At 42.4% G+C, this 25,385-nt stretch overlaps 1 protein-coding gene across 8 annotated transcripts in view; it reads right to left on the bottom strand.

Moving 5' to 3' along the window:
- Window positions 1-5,720: 5,720 nt before the first annotated feature.
- The window catches only part of PPP3CB (protein phosphatase 3 catalytic subunit beta), a 118,963-nt gene continuing 99,298 nt past the window's right edge, over window positions 5,721-25,385 (bottom strand). For 4 of the 8 annotated variants that reach the window (XM_069753379.1, XM_069753378.1, XM_069753383.1 and 1 more), the window contains exons 12-14: window positions 15,444-15,541; window positions 9,561-9,590; window positions 5,721-7,670 (exon numbers count right to left, since the gene is read on the bottom strand). In XM_069753379.1, the coding sequence (XP_069609480.1) occupies window positions 7,495-7,670; window positions 9,561-9,590; window positions 15,444-15,541 (304 nt within the window). In that variant the 3' untranslated portion in view covers window positions 5,721-7,494. The remainder of the gene's footprint in view (window positions 7,671-9,560; window positions 9,591-15,443; window positions 15,542-25,385) is intronic. The other 4 variants (XM_069753380.1, XM_069753381.1, XM_069753385.1 and 1 more) reach the window with 1 other exon arrangement.

Genomic DNA, 25,385 nt, shown 5'->3' with positions numbered 1-25,385 from the left:
CAGCCTGGGTATTGATAGGTGAACGAAGTCATATCTGAAGGGAATCCTGTCCTCCAGGAACAGGAAACCAACTGATGCGTGGTAGAGGTGCCGCCCTTACGCATCTGTAGGTTTCCTGTTCCTGAAGGGCGGATCCCCTCTCTTCGTAGTGCTGTCATGGACGACCGATTAAAAGCAAATCCAGTCGGATTTGAGAAAGAACAAGCTGTTATCCGAAACGCGTTGTCTGTTACTATTATGTGATTTCATGCGACTGGATTTGCTTTTTTATTCACAATAAATTTGGAATTTTTTTGGAAGCTGGATTTTCCTCCTTTTTCTGCTCCAAAAAATAGATCTGCATGTGGCCAATCCGATCTGTGACGCCTATGTGGCGTCATGGAGGGATCGCGTCCCTGCAGATCGGGTGAAAGGGTTAACCCCAATTTCACCCAATCTGCAGGGACAGGGGGAGTGCTACTTCAGCCCAGGCCCCCCCCCCCCCCCCCCCGTGGCTACGATCGCTCTGATTGGCTGTTTCACTTTCAACAGCCAATTAGAGCAATTTGTAATATTTCACATATGAAAACTGGTGAAATATTACAATCCAGCCATGGCTGATGCTGCAATATCATCGGCCATGGCTGGAAACCCTATTTAGCCCCACCGCCACCGATCTCCCCAGTCCTCCGCTCCCCTCCGTCATCCTGTCTGCTCCCCCGTCCTCCTGTGCGCTCCCCCCAGGCTCCGATCCCACCCCTACCGTGCTCCGATCTCCTCATACTTACCGAGCCTCCCGGTGTCCTTCCATCTTCTCCATGGGCGCAGCCATCTTCCAAAATGGCGGGCACAGTGCGCCCATCGAATCTGCCGGCCGATTCGTTAGGCTACGTTCACATGGGGGGGGCATGGATATGCGCCGGTATGCGTTATTGCGTTTTACGACGCATGCGTCAATTTGACACACCAGACAGGGCACGGACGACGCTACTTGTAGCATTTTCCCTGCGCCGAAATTCATGAACATTACTAGTTTATGTCAACGATGGATCAAAAAACGCAGCATTGTGTATATGCGTTGTGGGTTGCGTCGACGACGCTGCGCCCAACAACGCAAATGTGAACGTAGCCTTACAGGTACACTTTGATCACTGTGATAAAAATTGTGCTGATGTAAAGTAGACATGTGGGTAACTATTTTGTGTCACAACTCTCTCGCTTAACAGAATAAAATTTCAAAATTTGAAAATTACGAAATTTTCAAAATTTTCGCCAAATTTCCATTTTTTTCACAAACGCAAAAATTATCGACCTAAATTTACCACTAAAATGAAGCCCAATATGTCCCGAAAAAACAATCTCAAAACCGCTAGGATCCGTTGAAGCGTTCCTGAGTTATTACCTCATAAAGGGACACTGGTCAGAATTGCAAAAAACGGTCAGGTCATTAGGGTCAAAATAGGCTGCGTCATGAAGGGGTTAATCACAGAACAATAAAAAACTTTCACACTCCTTATCCATGAACTGTTCCAATATTTACAGCTGCCACTGTTTCTCCCTTACCGATTATTCTTCACGTCAAATCTATTGCCTTATACCTGTGCATAAATATGTGACTTCAGATTTTGTGTTATTCTATCCCTGTTGGAGACCGGAGTAGTCTTGAAAGCTTGCAGTTTGTTACCCTTAAGCCGTGTGCACACGTTGCTGTTTTTTCGCAGTTTTTCCCGATAAAAACGCTATAAAACCGCAAAAAAAAAAAACCGCATACAATAAGCATCCCATCATTTAGAATGAATTCCGCATGTTTTGTGCACATGATGCGTTTTTTTACGCGTAAAAAACGCAGCATGTTCATTAATTTTGCGGGGTTTTTTTTGCGGATTTCCCACTACAAAATGCATTGGTAAGTGTCCGGAAAAAACCGCGGCAAAAACGCATGCGGTTTTCTTGCAGAAAATGTCTGGTTTTTCTCAGGAATTTTCTGCGAGAAATCCTGAACGTGTGCACATAGCCTTAGGGTAAGTTCACACAGGACTTTTTTGCTGCTTTTTTTTATGCCAATTTTCAGCTGCTTTTTACAGTACCAGCAAAGCCTATGAGATTTCAGAATTCTCATGCACACACATTGGTTTTTTGTTTGATCAGTATTTTGTGCTTTGCTGCGTTTTTTTTGACAGAGCATGTCACTTCTTTCAGTGGTTTTGCTGCGTTTTTTCACCCATTGACTTGAATGGGTGTTGAAAAAAACGCAGCAAAAACGCAGGTATCATTATTTGCTTCGTTTTTTCTTCTGAAAATCCAAAGACATTAGGCTGGAAAAAGAGAAAAAAAACCCGCACCAAATAATGCACCAAAAACGCACCTAAATTAGCATAAAAAAAACACAGCAAAAATGTCCTGTGTGAACTTACCCTTATAATGGCTAACTGGAAAGATGGTATCAACCACTGAGTACTCTCAAATGTTAATATTTTTGAATCTACTGGCTAAGGCTACTTTCACACTTGCGTTGTGTGATGGACGTCGCAATGCGCAGTTTTGGAGAAAAAACGCATCCTGCAAAGTTGCCCGCAGGATGCGTTTTTTCTCCATAGACTTGCATTAGCTAACGCATTGCGACATATGGCCACATGTCGCATCCGTCGTGCGACGGATGCGTCATGTTTTGGCAGACGCTCGGCCCAAAAAAAGTCACATGTAACTTTTTTTTGTCTGTTGAGTCCGCCATACCCGACCGCGCATGCGTGGCCAGAACTCCGCCCCCTCCTCACCGGACATTACAATGGGGCAGCGGATGCGTTGAAAAACTGCATCCGCTGCCCCCGTTGTTCATTTTTTTCCACAACGTGCGTCGGGCCGACGCATGGTGACGGCCCCGTACCGACGCTAGTGTGAAAGTAGCCTAACATGGTACAAAGATACATATTTTTTCCTGTACCACAAAGTGGCACTGGTCAGAATGATAAAATTTGGCCTGGTCATGTAGATGAAAACAGGCTTGGCGAGTGAAGGGCTTAAACACCGCTCCCCTCAAATACATAGAAACTACTGTCAGGAAATGTTAACCCTTCATGTGCTACACAGGTATTAATGCAAAGTGAAAAGGAAAAAATAGAAATTGAAAATTTTCCTTTAAAATGTTGCTTTAGCCCCAATTTTTTCACTTTTAGAAGGGACCTCACAATAAAATGGACCCCACAATTTGTTACACACGTAATTGAGTTTATGTTGATACCCCCTCACTTGTGGTCAGAAACCTGTTTGGAAAAAGGGAAGAAGCATCATTTGAATTTTGGAAGTCTAATTTGGCAGAAACAAGACTGCAGATGCCATGTATTTTTAACCCACAAACTGCATCACAAAATGTTATAAGATTGGACAAAAAAGATCGGGATAACCTGAGCAACGAGTACACTTGCTCATCACTACCAATCATGTATCGTTTGTTTAGTGTTTTTTACCATTTAACTTTTACTTTTTAAATTTTGCCCCACTGTAGGACATGAATACATTTTTACTTCTAATCGCTGGTCTCATGCATTGCAGTACTCGTCTACTGCAGTGCCTGAGACCCGTCAGTGTCTTACTGACTGAGCCTGTTAGACCATGCTTATACAGGAGAAAAAAGCAAATGCCCTCAGAGGTCACAGCTGCAGCCTGGCTCAGCCTCTTGTTGCAAGTACATCTTTTGACAATGTGGAGCGCTGCACCAGTAGGAAGGGCCGTGGGCATTGGAGTTCTGAGAATGGTCATAGGACAAATCTCACCTCCGGAGAACATGCAAAGCCGGGTTGCAACTGAAATTTTCAGCTCCATGTTCAGCTATGCGTATACCACAGCACATCCTTATGGGAGTTTGATTTATTCTTCTGTGACATGGCTGTGTTTTGATTAATGAGCGATAGAAGAGAAAAAGCAAAAATTACCACAAAAAAGTTCTGTGACATGCGCCCAGTTGAGAACATTTGTATTTCATACCAGGGGGGCAGAACTTTGGAACAGAGGGGCACAGAAGAAAAACTTTCAGAATCTGTGGAGGAGCACCAGCGGGAGGATGCACTCCATTTAAATTAATGCATCTAGTCTTCTTTAAGACCATTGTACTGCTCAGAGAGACCACAGTCAAAATGTGCAGGAAAGTATACATCATATCAACTCAAGGGGCACAAAGAATATTGTGCAGGCTACCGAGCAATGGCAGAGTGTATTTGGTATTCGGCACTTTTTATTAAGACATTAGTTCCAATTGTTGTAACTAATCAGTCTGACTCTGCCAGTCAGAACGCACGCCATGCTTTGTAATGTTTTATGGAGGAAATTTAATACCTAAATTAAACATGTGGTTAAAAAAATTTCCAGGATAAATTAGAACACAATTTCCCAATATTATACCGTATATAAGTAGCCCATAACAAGCTCCTACCCATGCAATATACAAGATTCCACTGTTTAGCCCATCTCTGGTACCTTGGACTCAGACATTGTACTTCAGGAAGCAGAGCGCCCATCAAATCCACTCTCATAATTTGAAAAGTTGCGATAAGTGGAAAAAAATATTGATATGTGCATATATCGAGCAGGGTATTCACATGTATCCGGAAACAGGAGTGATCAGCTCGTTCAGCTTTAGAAGTTAAAAATCTTTACACCAGTTACATTTTGGCTCAGTTGGTCTCCATTTTGGGGAAGTAAGGGGATGAGAAGATATACAAACCAACTGCACATACTGACAGCTATATGGTTATAAGATTCATGAAAGGGTCTGCAAAAAAAAAAAAAGGGTCTACGTTTATTAAAATAGTGCATGGTGACATGGGATAGTTCAACATGCGAAACTGATGAATTGAGCCAAATCTTTTGACATAGAAATTGTGCATTTAAATCACAATTTCAGCAGAAAAGAATGCGATGTTACTGATCCATTATCAGGGAACGGCCCTGTTTCCCACCCATTTTGAATAGTGGTCATGATTACATTTACACCACATATCTAGGGCTCAGTCAGCTGTACAACTCTTGAACATGGAATAATGTCAGGTACAGTTCCCACCAGTGTCACACACTTCGCTTCCAACACACCTGCACAAATTAGTTTCTACCCACCTCTCAGTAACTCGTCTGATTTGGCCGTACCAGCATGAATCCTCCTTCCGCTGTGTTGTTTTGGCAGTTGTTAACCAGGATCTGTAACCGGCACAAAGGAAGCAAAACTACAGACTCCCCTCGTTCTCTAGGGGTAGGACACAAGTTTATCTTCTGACATCTTATGCAACATCGGTTTTGGGTATTGGAGGAGTTCCCAGCTCAGGGTATACGTGGTTTCACACTTTTACTTGTGCTTTAAGTACTTTTACTAATTCTTTCCAGTTCGTACTCGTTTCTTTCTCAAATTAAACTACCTACAAGGGTCAACAAACGTTGGGGTATCTACATTTAAAGGAGGGCACCAATACTTGTTGAGATCTGCCCTTCAGAGTCCATTCTGCATGCATTAATCCCGCTAAACTTCAAAGAAAAAAAAAATAGTGCATAACTATACACACCAAATGCTACTACCCTAAGTGCGCTTGTCTTTTCCTTTCTTGTGGAATTCCCCGTTCCCAATCCCAACACCCCACAATTACCATTTATACCACCGACATCAGTGACCAGGCCACCAGTATATCACCAGCTGGGCTTCCAAGTAAGGACCACAACACTCCGTAAGTCTTGTCTGTACTGACAAACAGCAAGAATCATTTATTGTTAAATACATTTTCATTTTATTTGGGAGAACATCATACATTATCGCCTGCAAATAGGTTGCATATTGTAGAGGAAGAAGTTTGGCAGTATAGAAGAAACATACATTTTATCATAGAGGGCTTACACATCTACAGGTTTTTGATGGAGAATTATACTGAGTCCGGTCATTTTCGCTGCATGGTAATGTGGCAATTAACAGTTTTTCCTTTTAAGTCATTAGGGAAATCGATTTTTTTTTTTTTTCAATTTATTCTAGATTCTTATATTAAAAAGCAAAAGGGCAGGAACATACAAAAATTGACACACTGTTCAGAGCAGCGGCCCATGCACAAAATGTATCGTGTGCTACAGTTTTATAAAACTCTTAGATAATTCAGAACATGCATAAAATTTCAACCTGGATGAGGAATATGTACAATTTGTAAAGCATGGAAATGAAGGGGTGAGGGCTGGAGGGGCAGGGAACCGTAATGGAGTCATATTTTCAAGTGATGTCGCAAAGGTAAAATGTCAAAATATATACCAAAAATACAATGGAAATCAGTACATTTCATTTGTGGAACAAAGTAGTAAATTGTTGGAGTTGAAACTTAGCAGTCCAGCAAATATCAAAAGAAATGAACATGCAGTCTTGGATTTACAGTCACTAATGTTGTAACGGCTGGACAGAGCAACTTCCTTACGTTCGGCAAAGGCTCCGCAAAGTCTCTGCAGAAATAAGTCGTGTCAAAGCTCTGCAGCTACGCAGTCATGTGATCAGCCATAGAAGCAACTTTAATACTCACAATAAACTAAAAAGTATCCATAACATCTATGTAACCTATAGATGCAGTTCCTGTACATCATAGGTTTATATATTAAATATCTGCAAAAAAGAAAACATGCATACACAAAATACAATGCAAAGCTTTACAGACTTGATATGAATCAAAATTTACTTTAACAGAATGTACATTGCTCAATTAAAAGTACCCTAGAATTAAGTTGGTTTCTTTTTATTGTTATCCTTTTTGAAAATCTTTTTGTCTTTTATACTTTAAAGGGCTGAGAAGAAGAAGAAGACAAACAAAAAGAAAAATCTCCACAAAGTTTGGGCACAAAGTATTGAAATTAAATTATCTGTTTGATCGGCGTTCAAGTAATAAATGTTCCTATGTAGAAATCTTCGGTAATCCTTTAAACTATAAAATACAGTGAATATATAATACATAATCAGCGACATCTAATTAATACACCTGAGGTCAGCACGCCAGGAGAGCCAACGGGGATTTTGGCATTGCGCTTTGTAGGTTTGCAAAGTGCGTCTTGCAGCCTCGGTATACGTAAGACAAGTCTAATCTTTTAAAGACATTTAATAAACAAATGTCTTAAATAAATAGAGGATTTAAAGGGATGTACTTCAATTCTGATTGAAAAAGAGCGCGAAGAAGAAAAAAAAATTCTAGCTAGTGAACAAAAAACAGATTTCCATTTGTAAACTTAAGTGTTGACAATGATAAGCGTGAGATGCTACACTAGATGTGCTTTCATGAAAAACAGCCCAATGCTTTCCCGTGATCAGAGACCGTCACCAGGCAGGTTGGGGACTTGCCCATGTAGGATTCCAGACCTTTACAGTTGACACATGGGAATCTGCTGTGGTTTCCAGAACGGTCGGCTGTCTCTTCGGTCTTCTAGTTCTCCACGGCTATTGAAGCTGTTCTATCACAAAGCAGGAATCTAGGACTTCTCAGGCAAGGTGTGAGAGTAAACCTGGACATGGAGCAGTCACTGGGCGTTGTTGTTACCAGTCCCGTTATTTTCCTTGGCATTTGTATTTACTGAATTAATACCGTCTTGCTGCCTGGCATCTTTCCTGGGAGGCATCCTTTCGTTGATCCTGTCCAATCCCTTGGCTTCTTCAAAGCTGCAGATTTTGTGTTGCGGAGAGAATCCTCGTATTGCTTAAAATATAAATAGGGAAAGTTAGGTAAGGCTTATTGCAGTGTGATCCGTTTTTTTCAGCTGTTATTTTAATCCTTCCGTACAATTACAGCTCCATGCTTCAGCAAATACTGTTACTATAACGTACTGTAAACACACAGCTCCTCTTAGACATCAGCTCAATAGTGCTCGTATGCAGGGCAGGAGTCCATTACAATTTGTTTGTTTTTTTGCTGCAAAATCTATTCTATTCAAATGCAGATTAAAAAATATCTATAGTGTATTCTAGCATACTCTATAGGTCATACAACCAGGGTTTGGGAAAGATTTCCTTTTTGGCCGTCATGCTCTATATGTTGCAGACTTTTGCAGCAGTCGAGTCCGCCCATTGCAATACATAGGGCCTCCAAACTTGCAAGTATTTAGTGTGCATATTCAAGCTGGCTTTACAGTACTGTATATGCTACATATCTTGGTATAATGTCTGAATGGACAGTAAACCCCAAACAGTTATATCAGAAAAAAAAAAAGAGGGCCAATATCATTCATTGATCTTCAAGTGATTTTTTGGAGATGTCTTAGAAGTAGACATTTCTGAGAAAGTAACTATAATTGGGGGTTACGATTCTGTTGGGAATAGTAATGTCTTACCATATGTGCAGCATGAAAAATCTGGGAAAAATATACCCAAAGGGGTTGGCCAAAATGTAAAAAAAAAAAAAAAGGCATCATTTAAAAACCAGCAACGTGACCGCTGCAGCCAATGACTGGCCCTGGTAGCCACATGCTGAAAATGGAAGCATCGCCAATGACTGGCAACAAAGGTCAAGTGTGTGTGTGTGTGTGTGTGTGTGTGTGTGTGTGTGTGTGTGTTTTGCTGCAAGACCACAGAGTATTTATTACTAAAGCAGCCGCACATTTAACAGATTCATAATAGTTATTTTATACCATCTCCATGACAACTTTAAGGTTTAAAACTAGTGATGAGCGAATATACTCGAGATTTTTCGAGCATGCTCGAGTGTCCTCCGAGTATGTTTTTTAGTGCTCGAAGTTTTAGTTTTCTTCGCCGCAGCTGAATGATTTACATCTGTTAGCCAGCTTGATTACATGTGGGGATTCCCTAGCAACCAGGCAACCCCCCACATGTACTTAGCCCGGCTAATAGCTGTAAATCATTCAGCTGAGGCGATGAAAACTAAATCTCCGAACACTAAAACATACTCGGAGGACACCCGAGCGTGCTCGGGAAATCTCGAGTAACGAGTATATTCTCTCATCATTATTTACGACCTCTTGAAAGTTTTTTTTATTTATGCACTAACTGAAAGGAACCCTGTACATACAATGCAGATAATAATGCTGTACATTTGTGTGTAACCCAAAAAAGTACGTGGCATAGAAATGACCTTCCCCCCAAGCAAAAAATGTTTAATTTTCCATCACAACAGTAGTTGCTTCAAGTAGGCTAAAATAGAAAGGTTAAAAAACAGAATACAGAACAATAATACCTTGCACCACCAGAACAGCTGTACAACCACATAAAAGAGGGGTATAGCACGATAATTGGGATGTCGGGTCATGCATAAATTAAACTTCAAGAAATGGATCTAGAAATATTAGATCTTTCCTTCTACCACACAACACAGAACACAAGTACACAAAAAAGTTCTAGTGAAGTGTAAAGGATAGAAAATAAGGACAAAACAGATCCAATTTACTCTACAGAACCATGCCACAAGGAGAACATAAAAACACAGATAATTCATCTGGGAGTACAGAAAATACAGACGGATCAGTCAAAAGATCCATCTCTGGTTGTGCAAGTTAAAACAGGGTCAGAACTACATAAAACATTTGACTCCCCAACCCAAAGAAATCTCTGCTGGTAGCAGAGGCACTAAGCATACCTTTATCAGCCTCAATTGCCTCAACTGTGGCTGTACAGAAGTGAGCAGATGCATGCAAAATGAATGAAAAAGATGAAAAGTGTAAAATCGATAACAAAAAAAGGCAATGACCAATTCTATAGTTATAAAGCCAAAAGTATGGTTCATACAAATATTCACTTTCTCAGACAAAGCAGATGCAGTTCAAAAAGCAAGTTGGTTAGATTCGCAATGCTCAGTTTGATAGCAAAAATGAAAAAGGAAAATGCACATTACATTAATACATTATGCAAAAGAAATGAGTATTTAGTAATGTCTATGGTATGTTTAAACAAAAGGCAACAACCTAAGGTTGGGGAAAAAAAACTAAAACATCTTTACTTGTTCAGGTAAAAGACAGGAAAAGGTAACTTCTTTTGGAAATAATACTAGAGGCTCCTACGACCCAAAGATCCCAGGTCTCCAGTATCTGTAATATTAGGGTGACCTACCCATAAGTCTACTAGGTGACCCCCGAGATGATGCGCAAACTTTTTATTGGGGGAGGGGGAGAGAAAAACCTAACACACCCCCCCCCCCCCCAACCTGGTTGTTCCCTAAAGGTACCTTCACAACATTACAACGATAACGATAGCGATCCGTGACGTTGCAGCATCCTGGATAGTGATCTCGTTGTGTTTGACACGCAGCAGCGATCTCGATCCTGCTGTGACATCGCTGATCGGAGCTAGAAGGCCAGAACTTTATTTAGTCGCTGGATCTCCCACTGACATCGCTGAATCGGCGTGTGTGACGCCGATCCAGCGATGTCTTCACTGGTAACCAGGGTAAATATATTTACCCTGGTTACCATTGTAAATGTTAAAAAAAAAAAAAAACACTACATACTTACATTCCGGTGTCTGTCACGTCCCCCGCCGTCAGCTTCGCGCACTGACTGAGCGCCGGCTGTAAAGCACAGCGGTGACGTCACCACTGTGCTCTGCTTTACTGCCGGCCGGCGCTCACAGTCAGTGCGGGAAGCTGACGGCGGGGGACGTGACAGACACCGGAATGTAAGTATGTGTTGTTATTTTTTTTTACATTTACAATGGTAACCAGGGTAAACATCGGGTTACTAAGTGCGGCCCTGCGCTTAGTAACCCGATGTTTACCCTGGTTACCCGGGGACTTCGGCATCATTGGTCGCTGGAGAGCGGTCTGTGCGACAGCTCTCCAGCGACCACACAAGGACTTTCCAACGATCACGGCCAGGTCGTATCGCTGGTCATGATCGTTGGAAAGTTGCTGAGTGTGACGGTACCTTTAGTGACAGCTGTGCAGGCAGAGGAAGGCTACAGCTGCCACAATGAGGAGCCTGCTGAAAGTAATCTCTGCTTTCTAGATGTCGCAGCTATGATGGTAGGGAATATGCTGCATTAGAGGGTTTGCCAGAAAATCTCAAGAATGCTGCATAAAAAAAAAAAAAGTTTAAAGAAAGGTGTCCTTTTATTTTATAAATCTATACAATATAGAATAAATGTTAATGGAAATAAGTACAAAACGTCCTTTATTTTTCATCATCTGGGTGTGCTCTCACCGCTGCAGGCATCCTTTGTTTCTCCTGTACAGCTATAGGACACCTTGATCCAAGTCTCTGCAATAAACAGCTGTGGACCTCAAAGGCCCAGATGTTGTACGCTCGCTTTTGGATTGAAAATACGTTCCCTCTCTATGAATGCCTAGTTCTTTGGATTGACAGTATACAAGGGCTGGACCCCTACTAGTGCACCATGATTTAAACATTTTATTTCACAAACTACCCATCCCCTCCTGTGCAGCGAGAGGTAGAGGCAGTCTCCAGTTCTTGTTTGGCTCTATATAAAAAGGAAAATCTAGAACAAATGAAATGGAATCTGTCAGCAGGTTTTTGAAATATAATCTGAGGATGGCATGAGGTAGGGGCTGAGACACAGATTTCAGGGATGTGTCACTTATTAGGCTATTTGCCGTTTGCATACAATGAATGTTTTATCATTAGGCGATTATCACTGCCGGACTAATGCTCCTGTGAGCCCTGGTCAGACCACGCCACCTCCTCTGATAAGCAACTCCCTGTCAATAGACAATGTGCATAGAACACTGTGGTTTGGGCAGCTTTCTGAGCTCTGCTGCAGGATACATAAAAAAAACTGACAACTGCTGCACCCAGTATACCAAGTGATACATTGTTAGAATCAGAGTCTCTTTTCCTACATTACGCTGCTCTCAGATGATGTAGCAAAAACCTGACAAGTTCCCTTTAAGAACTACCTAATAGATGACAGCAGTACCTTTAGGGACGTGTCTTTCCAAGTTACACCCCAACAATACTGTACATCACAGTAAGAACATATTCCACTTCATAGACCATTCACAACTACATTTATAAAAAAAAAAACTCCAGTGAATGGTTTCTAAAATGAAAATCCGTTGCCTCTCATGATTTTATGCAAGGACTTTCAGGAGCTCCCCAGACAACCGAGATTAACCCCTTAGTGACCGGCCCAAATGTTTTAAATCTGACCAGTGTCCCTTTTATGTGGTAAAAACTCTGAAATGCTTCAACAAATCCCAGCGATTTTGAGTTTTTTTTTTTTTTTTTTGTGGTACATTCTAATTTATGATATTTGTAAATCTAGGTGGATATGTTCTGTGTTTATTTATACAAAAAAATACAGAAATTTGACAAATGTAAAAAAATTAAAAAATTTTTGCAATTTTCAAACTTTGAAGGATTATCCCTTTAATCCAGATGGTCATAAAACAGAAAAGCATTATTAACAACATTTCCCACATGTCGGCTTTACATCAGCACCATTTGTAAAATGTTATTTTATTTTGTTAGCCTTTTAGGAGGTTAAAAATGTAGCAGCGGTTTTTCATTTTTTTTCCAAGGAATTTTTTTTTTTTCATGGACATATTTAAGTTTGAAGTGACTTTGGGGGTCCTATATATTGGGAAACCCCCAAAAGTGATAACATTTAAAAAAAAAAAAAAAAAATTCCTCGACATATTGAAACTGCAGTCGGGTAGTTCATACACCCTTAGGCTGCCGTCACACTAGCAGTATTTGGTCAGTGTTTTACATCAGTATTTGTAAGCCAAAACCAGGAGTGGAACAATTAGAGGAAAAGTATAATAGAAACATATACACCACTCCTGTATTTATCACCCACTCCTGGTTTTGGCTTACAAATACTGATGTAAAATACTGACCAAATACTGCTAGTGTGACGGCAGCCTTAAAGTGATTTTCAGGAATTAATGCAAAGTGGCATGACAGGAATAAAAACGTATTTTTACCACCTAAATGTTGCTAACTTCTGAACAAGCCACTGTAGCCAGGAGACTCTATGGCCGCTATTTGGTGATGAACTGCCATGGCAAACATCAGGGCCACACAACATATGGTATCAGGGTGCCGATGGGGTTAAAAGAGGAAGCCCCCACACTCTGCTAACCATTTATATGATGTAGTCAGTATTGACAGCAACATCTAAGGGGTTAAACAGATATGGACGATGTGAATACTGATCGTGGCTGATGCAGCAAGTTGTCAGCTATAGTGCACAGCCGGCAGCTGCTGGATTGTCACCTGTATGGGGATGATATTCTCTAATATCTCAGGTCAGTAAAATGACGTATTGGTGGTCATTAAGGGGTTAAGATGATCCTCTATCAGAAGATAAATGCTTTTTTGGAGGGGTATTCCTAAACAATCAATGGATGATCAGTTTGGGCCCAATCCTCACTGATGCTAGGAATTAATGGGCACAACCCTTGTTTATCATTCATTCACTGTTTTTTCCAGCAGCTGTGAGTGTTAAGGTACCGTCACATTTAGCGACGCTCCAGCGATATAGACAACGATCCGACCTAAACTAGATTGCTGCAGCGTCGCTGTTTAGGTCGCTGTAGAGACGTCAAACACAGCAACTCCAGAACGATGCAGGAGCGATCCAGTGACGTACTTCTTGTTCTCGCTGGTTGTTAGCTCCATGAAGAAACATTGCTGGCATCTTTGCTTTTGCTGTCAAACATGACGAATCACGCCGACCTGACGACCAAATAAAGTTCTGGACTTTCAGAGCAATGTCACAGCAGGATCCTGATCGCTGCTGCGTGTCAAACACAACGAGATCGCTATCCAGGACGCTGCAACGTCACAGATCGCTGTCGTTCTCGTTGTAAAGTTGCTCATTGTGAAGGTACCTTTACACCAGCATTGTGGCCCCTCATTCTTGGCACTGGCGGGTGTAACAGATCAGACCCTCACAGATCATGAAGTGAAGGTGCATCTTAGTCATGTGCAATAACGTTTTGAGAATAACTACTAAGCCAATTTTGCCATGAACTACAATACATTAGTATTCTAGTGTCACAGTTGTAGGAAATACAATACCAGTTGTAGACTTGTTCAGAAAAACCTAATATGTAGTACTTTATAGAAATTCCTATCAATAAGACATAATGGGTGCAAAATTAAATTGTCTGGCTTATAGGACTGCTATAGAATGTGAAGCTATAAAGCAGACTCATGTTACAGCGGTTGTCCGGTATTTTAATATTGATGGCCCATCCTTAGGATAGGTTATTAAGACCAATTTAGTGGGGATGCGACACCCGGCACCACCCAAATGATCAGCTGTTCAAAAGTACCGGCTGGGCATGAACAGTTGTGGAGCTGCACAGAACAGCGCCCTCAAATACATAGTGGCCATGCCACAGAGGCCATGTTACTGCACATCCAACCCTAGCAGAGTGTGTGCGCAGTACCCCGCTGCGACCACTATGCAGGCATGGAGCTGTAATCCATAACTATGCACATCTGGCACTGGGAGCAGCTGATTGGTGGAGATGCCTGGTATCGCCTCCCCACCGATTAACATTCAGGGGCATACCCTTAAGCAGGTCATCAATACCAATATCCCAGATAACACCTTTAATTCCATAATTATTTTGCTGCAACTTTAACCATAACTCCCAGCTGGTTTTCGCTGCTCCATTTCTCAAGTGATGCTTTATCAGAATTTTGGGGGTTCTGGATGCTTCTCTAGTATCAAGATTCATCTTTGGCTTCATTCAATACAGATGACAGATACTGAAGTGGCTTCTCAAAAATCAATACCTGCCACCTATTCACAAGACAAGGGATGTGTCTGATCACTGGCGGATCCACCACCATCATGAGAATGGAGGTCCTGTGACCCCCGTTATAAAGAAACTGCTGTTGAGAACTGTTCAATTCAGATAGCGAATGGCGACCCTTGTTCCCATGATCAGTGGAAGGGATATGTTATAGGTACTGAATCTCTGACAATCTTCTTTACCACAACCAACCTACCTCCATGCCTTTATACACAAGATTCCTCACTTAACACCTAGATTACATGTAAACACATACGAGGTGTTGAGCAGCCCTCAAAGGCAACATGTCTATTGGTTAAACATAAAACAGACATTTGTACATATATAGCAGAATTATTAGTACAGTTAGAAGAACCCAGACCTTAGAGAAAGAAGAATGAATAAGAACAAGGAGGGTAAGCAGAGACAATTTACAGAGACCACTTAACTTGACACTTTACAGGCTCCACCAGGGTACAAAACGTATGTATCTACTAATACACAGCTTTGGCAGCATAAACTGTGGTCAGTCTGGTCTTTTCAATTACTGGTTCATTAAGTATAATGGGGGAACTGCTAGCAGGTTTGTACCCTGGTACGGCTGCCTAGTCCCATTGCATTAGTACAACTTGTGAAATGCACTAGCATCAGCTGCTAAAAGCATTAGATGTTCCCAGCAAGCATTATGTGTAGGGCCGAATAGGAAGCAAGTTGTGCAGCAATCCATCCGAGGTACAGCAAGCAGCGCATCATTACCACTTTGTAAGGTCTGCCGTCCACCAGCCAGCACCCCGCTTGGCAGCATTCCAGTTGGGGTTAAACCCTTCAGTGTCAGGACACTTTCACTCTCCTCCCTTGAAGAAAAAAAAAGGATATTTGACATTTGTGAGGACTAACTGGATCAGTGTAACCAGATATTGCTGATATAGTGACAGGACCTAGGAAAGCAGGAAAGTGCAAACGATCTATATATTCCACATTTTACAATTGGCAGAGGCACCCCATGCTCTAATAGTTTCAGAATCAAGAAAAAGTCAACACCAAACAAGAAGAAGAGAGGATTGATAGGGATGCTGGTCACCTATGGCATTACATCTGGTGGTAGAAGGGTAAACCTAAACCTATTTCACACGACCCTGATATTCTATTACTAGCTGGTCACTAGTTCACCATTCTTACATCTCAATTCATCAAACCATTTCACCATAATTCTGGTGTAAAGTTCCCCGAAATGTTGCAACATTTTTGCACATCTGACAGTTCTTGCAAAAATGTAGCATCTTTTGTCATTTTGTTTCCACCAGCTCCAGCCAACAGAATCTGCTAGATGTGCCAAATTCCCTAGGAACTCTTAATGTGGCGCCTATTACTGCAGTGCATCCTTCACACAAGCAGAACTCGGACAAGTGCTGATATTTTGTTGGACAGCACCAGCTTCAATGTTATACTAAAGGGCAGCATGCTGCGAGTGGCTCCACAAAATCACATCACGTGCTCCCATTTAAGTCTATGGGTGAGTAAAACATTGGACTGCACTGCATTCAGATGTGATGTGAGTGCACTCCGATTTACATGGACACAGGTAATGGAGAAATTAATTTCTGTCTTCTCCGCATCTGCAATATGATTTGCTCACGTGAGAAAAACGGATCATAGAAAACTGACACTGGACTCAAACACTGATCAGAAATTGAGCCAAGCGTCATTACCATAATTCATAACTCATGTGACCCCGACCCAAGTTACAGATGTGCTCAGGTGGTCCCGGAGCGGACCAGAATGCTGCTGGCGTGGGACAAGATGACAACTTAATACATACCCTCATAACACTTACACACGATACTTAAAGTGTCAAATGAAATTTTTAAAAAATTATGTGCGGCTTTAGAGGGAACCCGTTAGCAGGATTGTGCATAGTAACCTACAGTGTCAGGTTGGCGCCGTTATACTGATTACAATGATACCTGGTGATGAAATCAGTCTTGTTTAATCTTTATTTTCAGTTTTGAGTTAATGATATACCGTATATACTCGAGTATAAGCTGACACGAGTATAAGCTGAGACCCCTAATTTTGCCATAAAAAACTGGGAAAACTTAACTCGAGTATAAGCCTAGGGTGGAAATGCAGCAGCTACTGGTAAATTTCAAAAATAAAAATAGATACCAGTAAAAGTAAAATTGATTGAGATATCAGTAGGTTAAGTGTTTTTGAATATCCACATTGAATCAGGAGCCCCATATAATGCTCCATAAAGTTCATGATGGGCTCCATAAAATGCTCCATACAAAATACACCTCATATAATGCTTCATAAAGGGCCAATGATGGCCCCATAAGATGCTCCACAGAATAATATGCCCCATATAATGCTGCACAAAGGTTGTTGGCCCCATAAGATGCTCTATAGACTATTATGCTCCATATAATGCTGCACAAAGGTTGATGGCCCCATAAGATGCTCCCTCCATGCAGAGGGTGCGCACTAAAAACGTCATCACGCCCTCTGACCTGAATCTCACAGCCAGATGACGCGGAAGACAGAGCCCAGCAATGGAACGGGGACAGGTGAATATCGCTTGGCCCACCCTCCCCTGTCATACTCACCCCATCCTGGTGCGTTCCCTGCTACTCCGATTGTCTCTGGTGCCGGCAGCTTGTTCCTGTGTTCAACGGTCACATGGTAGCGCTCATTAAAGTAATGACTATGTGCTTCACGCCTATGGGAGTGGAGTCACGTCCATATTCATTACTTTAATGAGCGGTATCACGTGACCGCTGAACACAGGAAGAGCTGTGGGCGCCGGAGACCATCTTAGAAGCAGGGACGTGCAGAGACAGTGCCGGGAGCAGGTGAGTATGATGTGACAGCCACCACTCCTGCCGCTCTCCCTGCCGACCCCCTGGGACAATGACTCGAGTATAAGCCAAGAGGGGCACTTTTAGCCTAAAAACATGGGCTGAAAATCTCGGCTTACACTCGAGTATATATGGTATTCATGCTCCGGGGCGCCCTGTGTGGGGGTCTTCATGTTGTTCTCTGATTAGGTATTCATAATGCAGACTGCTGACAGGTCACTGATCTCTCACTGACCTGCCTCTAGTTTACATAATGGAAAAAAAAAAAAAACAACCCTTCTGCAGGTAGGCGCCAGCTGTGGCATCTGCGCTGCAGCATAATTGCATGTTTAATGTGCAGTTAATAAAATGTGCTTTATGTTTTCCCGAGAGTATTAAAAAAATTCCATTTTAAAATGGAACCTGCGCAGTAGCAGCTATTGATGCTGTATGGAGGTGATCCGATAGCTGCTACTGCGAATGCGTCGGTGCACCATCTTACTAGGGAAGGGGGAAAAAATCCTCCTCAAAGATGGCGCCGCCCACGCCTAGGGAGGGAGCATCCCAGGAGCAGGGAAGAGTGACAGAATCCAGTCTGTAGACAAGGATTAGGCCTGTGCAGTCCGTTGGCAAATATATAGCTGCAGTTTTTTTGTGCGTGCTGGACAAGTTGAATATATTTTGGTCTGTCAAGTATTACGTGCTTTGAGGTCCTTTTTTTAGGTTATATAGCACATCCAAAAATCATTGACATTTTCCTGGTTTACATTTCTCAGCCATACACTATTCTGTAGTGTGGAGTAAATTTTTGTGATCTCTATGTAGGCTTCCATTTCTCAGACGTACAGCGTTACGTGGTCTGTGAATATTTCTGTGATTTCTAAAAGTGAACAAAAGCGACAAGAGGAGGTGGACGCTAAGGAGGAGGACCTGGTGGCTAGTGCAACAGAGGTTAGTAGCCACACAACCTTCGTCCTGACTCTCCTACGTAGATGGGCCAAGGATGCAAATGAGGAACAGAAGGAGGAGGAGATTGAGAGTGATCATCATGGTGGAGACAAGGAAGTGTTGGCTGTGTGGAGCTTGGAACATATGGTCCACTTTATATACTGCTGCCTTTCCCGTCACCCTGCTGGACCCACAGTACAAGGAGAATGTTGCATCTCTCCTTCCTGAGGTAGTGGGATTCTTCTAAAATGGTGCTATACCAGAAGGCCATAGTATAAAATATGTTGAAAAAATTCCCATCAGACAATGCTAGCGGCAAGGTGCAAGCTTCCTTTCCCAACCAAGCAGAAGAGACCAGGGAGACACACAGCAGAGGCAGGGGGTACTCTGTCAAAGGCATGGGCCAATTTCATGACACTAGCTCAGGCCCTCATGACCAGGTATTTTTGACAAGGAGGGAAAAGTTTTTAAAGATGGTCAAGCAATACCTGGCCAACCAAACTAGCACACCCCCTAATTCTGCTGTGACTTAACTATTAGGTCTCAAAATTGGTGACGTGGCATGAGCCGTCTCTCTATGCCTTGAAGGTATTGTTCTGCTATGCCACTAGCGTCTTGTTGGAGCTGGTTTTTAGTGCCACTGGAGTGGTTCATAACAGGCGCTTTCGCCTATCAACTGAGAACGCAGACAGGTTCACTCTCCTAAAAATGAACAAAGCCTCAATTAGCCGACACTTTTCCACACCACCAGATGACAGCAGCACAAAGTGTTTTAAATATTTTAATGTAGCCTACCAGCTGTTGCCCTTCAGGGTTGTATGGATGACCCTCATCATATTTTCTGTCAGGCTTTGCACCTTCTGCACAGTCTTTATGACTGTATAGGTGCATCAACTACAAATTTCAAAAAAATTTTGTTCAAAATGTTATGGATTCAATGACATCTATACAGTTTAACATGGCTATTGTTGCATTACGGTGGTATGTAAAACGTACAAAAAGAGTAGTAAAATAGTTCAGGATTATTCGATTACTCATCCATACAGTATTGTGTGCTTTCCATCACCTTTCAGTGGTATATGACAGTAGAAAAAGGGTTTGAAAATTGTGCTTGTTTTTTTGTGCTCTTACCCATACACTATTACGTGTTCATTTTTAAATTTATTTCAATTATCGAGAAGAAAACTAGTGAGTTGTGTAATTAACTGCTATAGTAGAAGTATTAATTCTTTTGTACTTGTGATAAAAATAATTACAAACAAAACCATTCATTCTGATGTAGGCCATGTTGTACTTCTCAATTTATGTTACTTGTACTGTGTTAGGCAAGGTTCTTAAAACCATTGTAAAAATCAGGCCAGTCATATCCGCAAACTGCAGATGTGAATGGCATGGTGTGCTCGACCACGAAGTGCATGAGTGTAGGAGCTCCATGATGTTTCTTGCACTATTCGGATCTGGAAAATGAACCAGAATAGTGCATGCTGTGATTTTTCCATGTGGAAAATCATTAGTATTGGGTTAGAGTGCTGTCAGTTGAATACATAAATATCAGTGACCGAAAAACGGCCACGTGAACGAGGCCTGAAAGAGTGATCAGTCTGAAAATGAGCGGTAAAGAGCATGTGCCGAGTAATCAGACTATAGAGAGGTGCACTCCACAAGAAATGAACAGGAAGTTCAATGAATTTTACAAATGTCAAAGAAAAAAAATAAAACATAGGATCAAAAAGAATGAGCATGCAGAGCAAGTTGTCAGGATTTTCTCCAAATCATAACCGAGATGCAATCCTGGATATTGTACCCACCCATCAGCTGTTACAGGGTCCGCTCAGAGCTTATGGTGTGGCCATCACAGGCAGTGGCTGCTGTCTAGAGTCCACGACAGATGTCTGTACAAGCTCCAATCCGAGCAAATTCCAAGGTAAGTTACCAAGGAAAAATATATTGATGGTGGCGTTAGCTGTTCCCAGAAAACAACCTTTATGATTTACTATGGCTAAGCTATTACTCTATTTACTCCCCCATCATAAAACAATGAAACATGAGAAAGTCACAAGTGAAAAATGTCATTAAATGATGCAGATGAAATCGCATTCTCCTAACGATAGGACATTTATTTTATGTGATTGCAGAAAAATTATGTGTTGCCATTTATGTGCACTGCTTACATTACCATTAAAAAAATGAAAATAATTAAATTGTCTTATTAGATCATGATTAACCGGGGACGGAAAAGTAACTATACATTTATCATGGAGGGCACTAGAAGATGCATTTGCCTCCCTCTGACTCCTTCTTTCAAGTTAATATTCCAGCCCTCCTGCTTCCAAGATGGCCACAATGGCCTGGGGAGTGAAGAAGGAAACCTGAACTACGCCGCCTCTTTCTTGTACTGTGAGAAGAATCAGCAGTTTGCATCATCACCATGTCCATTCCGGCTATGTGCTCCCCTCGGAGGTCATCTCCACCCAAGGAGTTCCAGCTGAGCAGCTAAGAGGATGGCTGGGCAGCACTAATCCATCCCATACAGTAGCATAGCTACCGGAGGGGCAGAGAGGCGGTGGCCCAGGGCCCCGTGCTCTGAGGGGGCCTACCCGGAGCTACGCTACTGTAACGGCATTCACAGCACACATATTTAGTTACATTCTGCAGCTGAGCAGGGAAACACGATCTCCACCGCTGTGCGGCCCCTGAGGAGGCGGTGGGGGGCCCTGTGCCAGCAGTGGCCCCCCTGCCTGTCATCGCAGGGTCAGCTTGATGAGAGAGGGAGCTTTATGCTCCTTTTCCCATCATCCCCCTGTCAGCGTCTGACGTCACCGACACCAACAGGGGGTAGCAATGACGTCAGTACTGGGCGCCGCTGTCAGGAGATGAGAGGGCGCTCAGAGCACTGCAGGAACAAGGAGGAAGAAAGGTGAGTATTTTTTTTTTTTTTTTAAGAATCGGGTGCATTATACTATACAGGCTGCCTATGGGGGCTGCATTATACTATACAGACTGCCTAATGGGGGTGCAATATACTATACAGACTGCCTAATGAGGGCGCAATATACTATACAGGCTGCCTAATGGGGGTGCAATATACAGACTGCCTAATGGGGGCGCATTATACTATACAGACTGCCTATGGGGGCTGCATTATACTATACAGGCTGCCTAATGAGGGTGCAATATACTATACAGACTGCCTAATGGGGGTGCAATATACTATACAGACTGCCTAATGGGGGCGCATTATACTATACAGACTGCCTATGGGGGCTGCATTATACTATACAGGCTGCCTAATGAGGGTGCAATATACTATACAGACTGCCTAATGGGGGTGCAATATACTATACAGACTGCCTAATGGGGGCGCATTATACTATACAGACTGCCTATGGGGGCTGCATTATACTATACAGGCTGCCTAATGAGGGTGCAATATACTATACAGACTGCCTATGGGGGCACATTATACTATACAGACTGCCTAATGAGGGTGCAATATACTATACAGACTGCCTAATGAGGGTGCAATATACTATACAGGCTGCCTAATGGGGGTGCATTATACTATACAGGCCTATGGGGAGTGCATTATACTATACAGACTGCCTATGGGGGCTGCATTATACTATACAGACTGCCTAATGGGGGCGCATTATACTATACAGACTGCCTAATGAGGATGCAATATACTATACAGACTGCCTAATGAGGGTGCAATATACTATACAGACTGCCTAATGAGGGTGCATTATACTATACAGGCTGTCTAATGGGGGTGCATTATACTATACAGGCCTATGGGGAGTGCATTATACTATACAGACTGCCTAATGAGGGTGCAATATACTATACAGGTCCTTCTCAAAAAATTAGCATATAGTGTTAAATGTCATTATTTACCATAATGTAATGATTACAATTAAACTTTCATATATTATAGATTCATTATCCACCAACTGAAATTTGTCAGGTCTTTTATTGTTTTAATACTGATGATTTTGGCATACAACTCCTGATAACCCAAAAAACCTGTCTCAATAAATTAGCATATTTCACCCATCCAATCAAATAAAAGTGTTTTTTAATAACAAACAAAAAAAACATCAAATAATAATGTTCAGTTATGCACTCAATACTTGGTCGGGAATCCTTTGGCAGAAATGACTGCTTCAATGCGGCGTGGCATGGAGGCAATCAGCCTGTGACACTGCTGAGATGTTATGGAGGCCCAGGATGCTTCAATAGCGGCCTTAAGCTCATCCAGAGTGTTGGGTCTTGCGTCTCTCAACTTTCTCTTCACAATATCCCACAGATTCTCTATGGGGTTCAGGTCAGGAGAGTTGGCAGGCCAATTGAGCACAGTAATGCCATGGTCAGTAAACCATTTACCAGTGGTTTTGGCACTGTGAGCAGGTGCCAGGTCGTGCTGAAAAATGAAATCTTCATCTCCATAAAGCATTTCAGCCAATGGAAGCATGAAGTGCTCCAAAATCTCCTGATAGCTAGCTGCATTGACCCTGCCCTTGATGAAACACAGTGGACCAACACCAGCAGCTGACATGGCATCCCACACCATCACTGACTGTGGGTACTTGACACTGGACTTCAGGCATCCTAATGAGGGTGCAATATACTATACAGACTGCCTATGGGGGCACATTATACTATACAGACTGCCTAATGACGATGCAATATACTATACAGACTGCCTAATGAGGGTGCAATATACTATGCAGACTGTCTAATGAGGGTGCAATATACTATACAGACTGCCTAATGAGGGTGCAATATACTATACAGACTGCCTAATGAGGGTGCAATATACTATACAGACTGCCTAATGAGGGTGCAATATACTATGCAGACTGTCTAATGAGGGTGCAATATACTATACAGACTGCCTAATGAGGGTGCAATATACTATACAGACTGCCTAATGAGGGTGCAATATACTATACAGGCTGCCTAATGAGGGTGCAATATACTATACAGGCTGCCTAATGAGGGTGCAATATACTATACAGACTGCCTAATGAGGGTGCAATATACTATGCAGACTGTCTAATGAGGGTGCAATATACTATACAGACTGCCTAATGAGGGTGCAATATACTATACAGACTGCCTAATGAGGGTGCAATATACTATACAGACTGCCTAATGAGGGTGCAATATACTATGCAGACTGTCTAATGAGGGTGCAATATACTATACAGACTGCCTAATGAGGGTGCAATATACTATACAGACTGCCTAATGAGGGTGCAATATACTATACAGACTGCCTAATGAGGGTGCAATATACTATACAGGCTGTCTAATGGGGGTGCATTATACTATACAGGCCTATGGGGAGTGCATTATACTATGCAAGCCTGTGGGGAATGCATTATACTATACGGGCCTATGGGGAATGTATTACACTATATTGAGGACTATTTGGCACATTATTCTATATGGAGGCTATCTAGGGGGCCATCATACAGTGTTGGGATTACAGTGAAGGGGCCATCACGCAGTTTGGGGGCTACCAAGGAGTCAGTATACTGTGTGGGGGTACATTACAGTGAGGAGGCATCATGTTATGTATAAGAGAGCATCATGCTGTGTATAAGGGAGCTGTTCAGGGCGGAGACTCGGGACATTATTCAATATTACGTGGGCACTTATTGTTATAGGGGAACTCAGGTTACTGTGACTATCAAAGGGGCACATAGGCCAATATTACTTTCTAGGGAGCAAAATATGGGCACTGTTTTCTAGGGCACTTGCACCCGGCATTACTACATTCTAGAGGGTTGCTTTAGAATTTAGAGGGCACAGAGAACCACACAGCAGGTGCAGTAATAGGGACACATACGGCAGTAGTTGCTCAGTATTGGGATATCAGCAGGATGAGGAGTTTATGCAGGTTTGGAATAGATGGTGATGGCTGGAATATGAGTAGTGAAATGTGTCTTTGTTGTATTCTCTGCAGACGAGTCCTGGATGGAAGAAGTTGTGTCGGTCTGGGCCAGATGGAAAAGACTGGAAAAGTGGACAACTTCATCAGAAAGAACGTCAGCAGCAAGTCACCATCTGTAACTGTGCTGTGATCTCTTATATGTTCTGCAGGGCTGGAACGTGGAATATACCGTTATTGTAACTCATTCTCTTTTGGATGTTTCAATAAGGTGGGCCAATGGTAACCTGCATCTCCCCTCCACACAGTGACATATGTGGGATCGCAAGGTTCCCACTGATCTCTAGACTAGGGGTCCTCACACAGGGCAGTCCATGGGGAAGAGTAGTTGGTTACCTCCTTCAGTCCCATAGATATTGGTATAGCGGTAGCACACAAGAGACCACCGCTCCATTCCCATCAACATTGGACTGGTCATCTGGAAATATGGAAATACTAGCAAATGCCAGATAGGTGGTCTGGTGGTGGGCCGCATCTGCCCACGACACCCATAATATTATATGGAGGACTATGGGGGTGCATTATACTTCTTATATGGATCCCCATGACTTCAATGTAAGCCCCTGATGAGTATAATGGTTTATTTTCTTTTATGCATTACAGAACAACGGCTGTACGGGGGACAAATATATAACAGGATGGGGCACCGGATATTTACACCACTGACGTCAGACTATACAACATCGCAACAAAGCTATAGTGTGCAAAATGAATAGGGAAAACGTGAATTTGGGTGGAAAATATTTTGGCATTGGGGGGGGGGCATTTGAAAGTTCGCACTGGGGCCCATAACTTTGTAGTTACACTACTGATCCCATAGCTCAGGAAAGGCAGGAGAGCCTTGGTTCAGACTTACCATTGCACTCACCATGACATTAACCGATTTGGCCATCTTAAAAGCAGGAGGACAGGTTTATAACAGAGGGCAGCAGCAATAAATTTATATTAAAAAAA

Source organism: Ranitomeya imitator, chromosome 2 (genome assembly GCF_032444005.1).
Source record: "Ranitomeya imitator isolate aRanImi1 chromosome 2, aRanImi1.pri, whole genome shotgun sequence".
NCBI classification, from domain to species: Eukaryota; Metazoa; Chordata; class Amphibia; order Anura; family Dendrobatidae; genus Ranitomeya; species Ranitomeya imitator.
The sequence above is the reverse complement of the archived record's forward strand: the minus strand, read 5'-3'. Positions and strand labels throughout refer to the sequence as shown.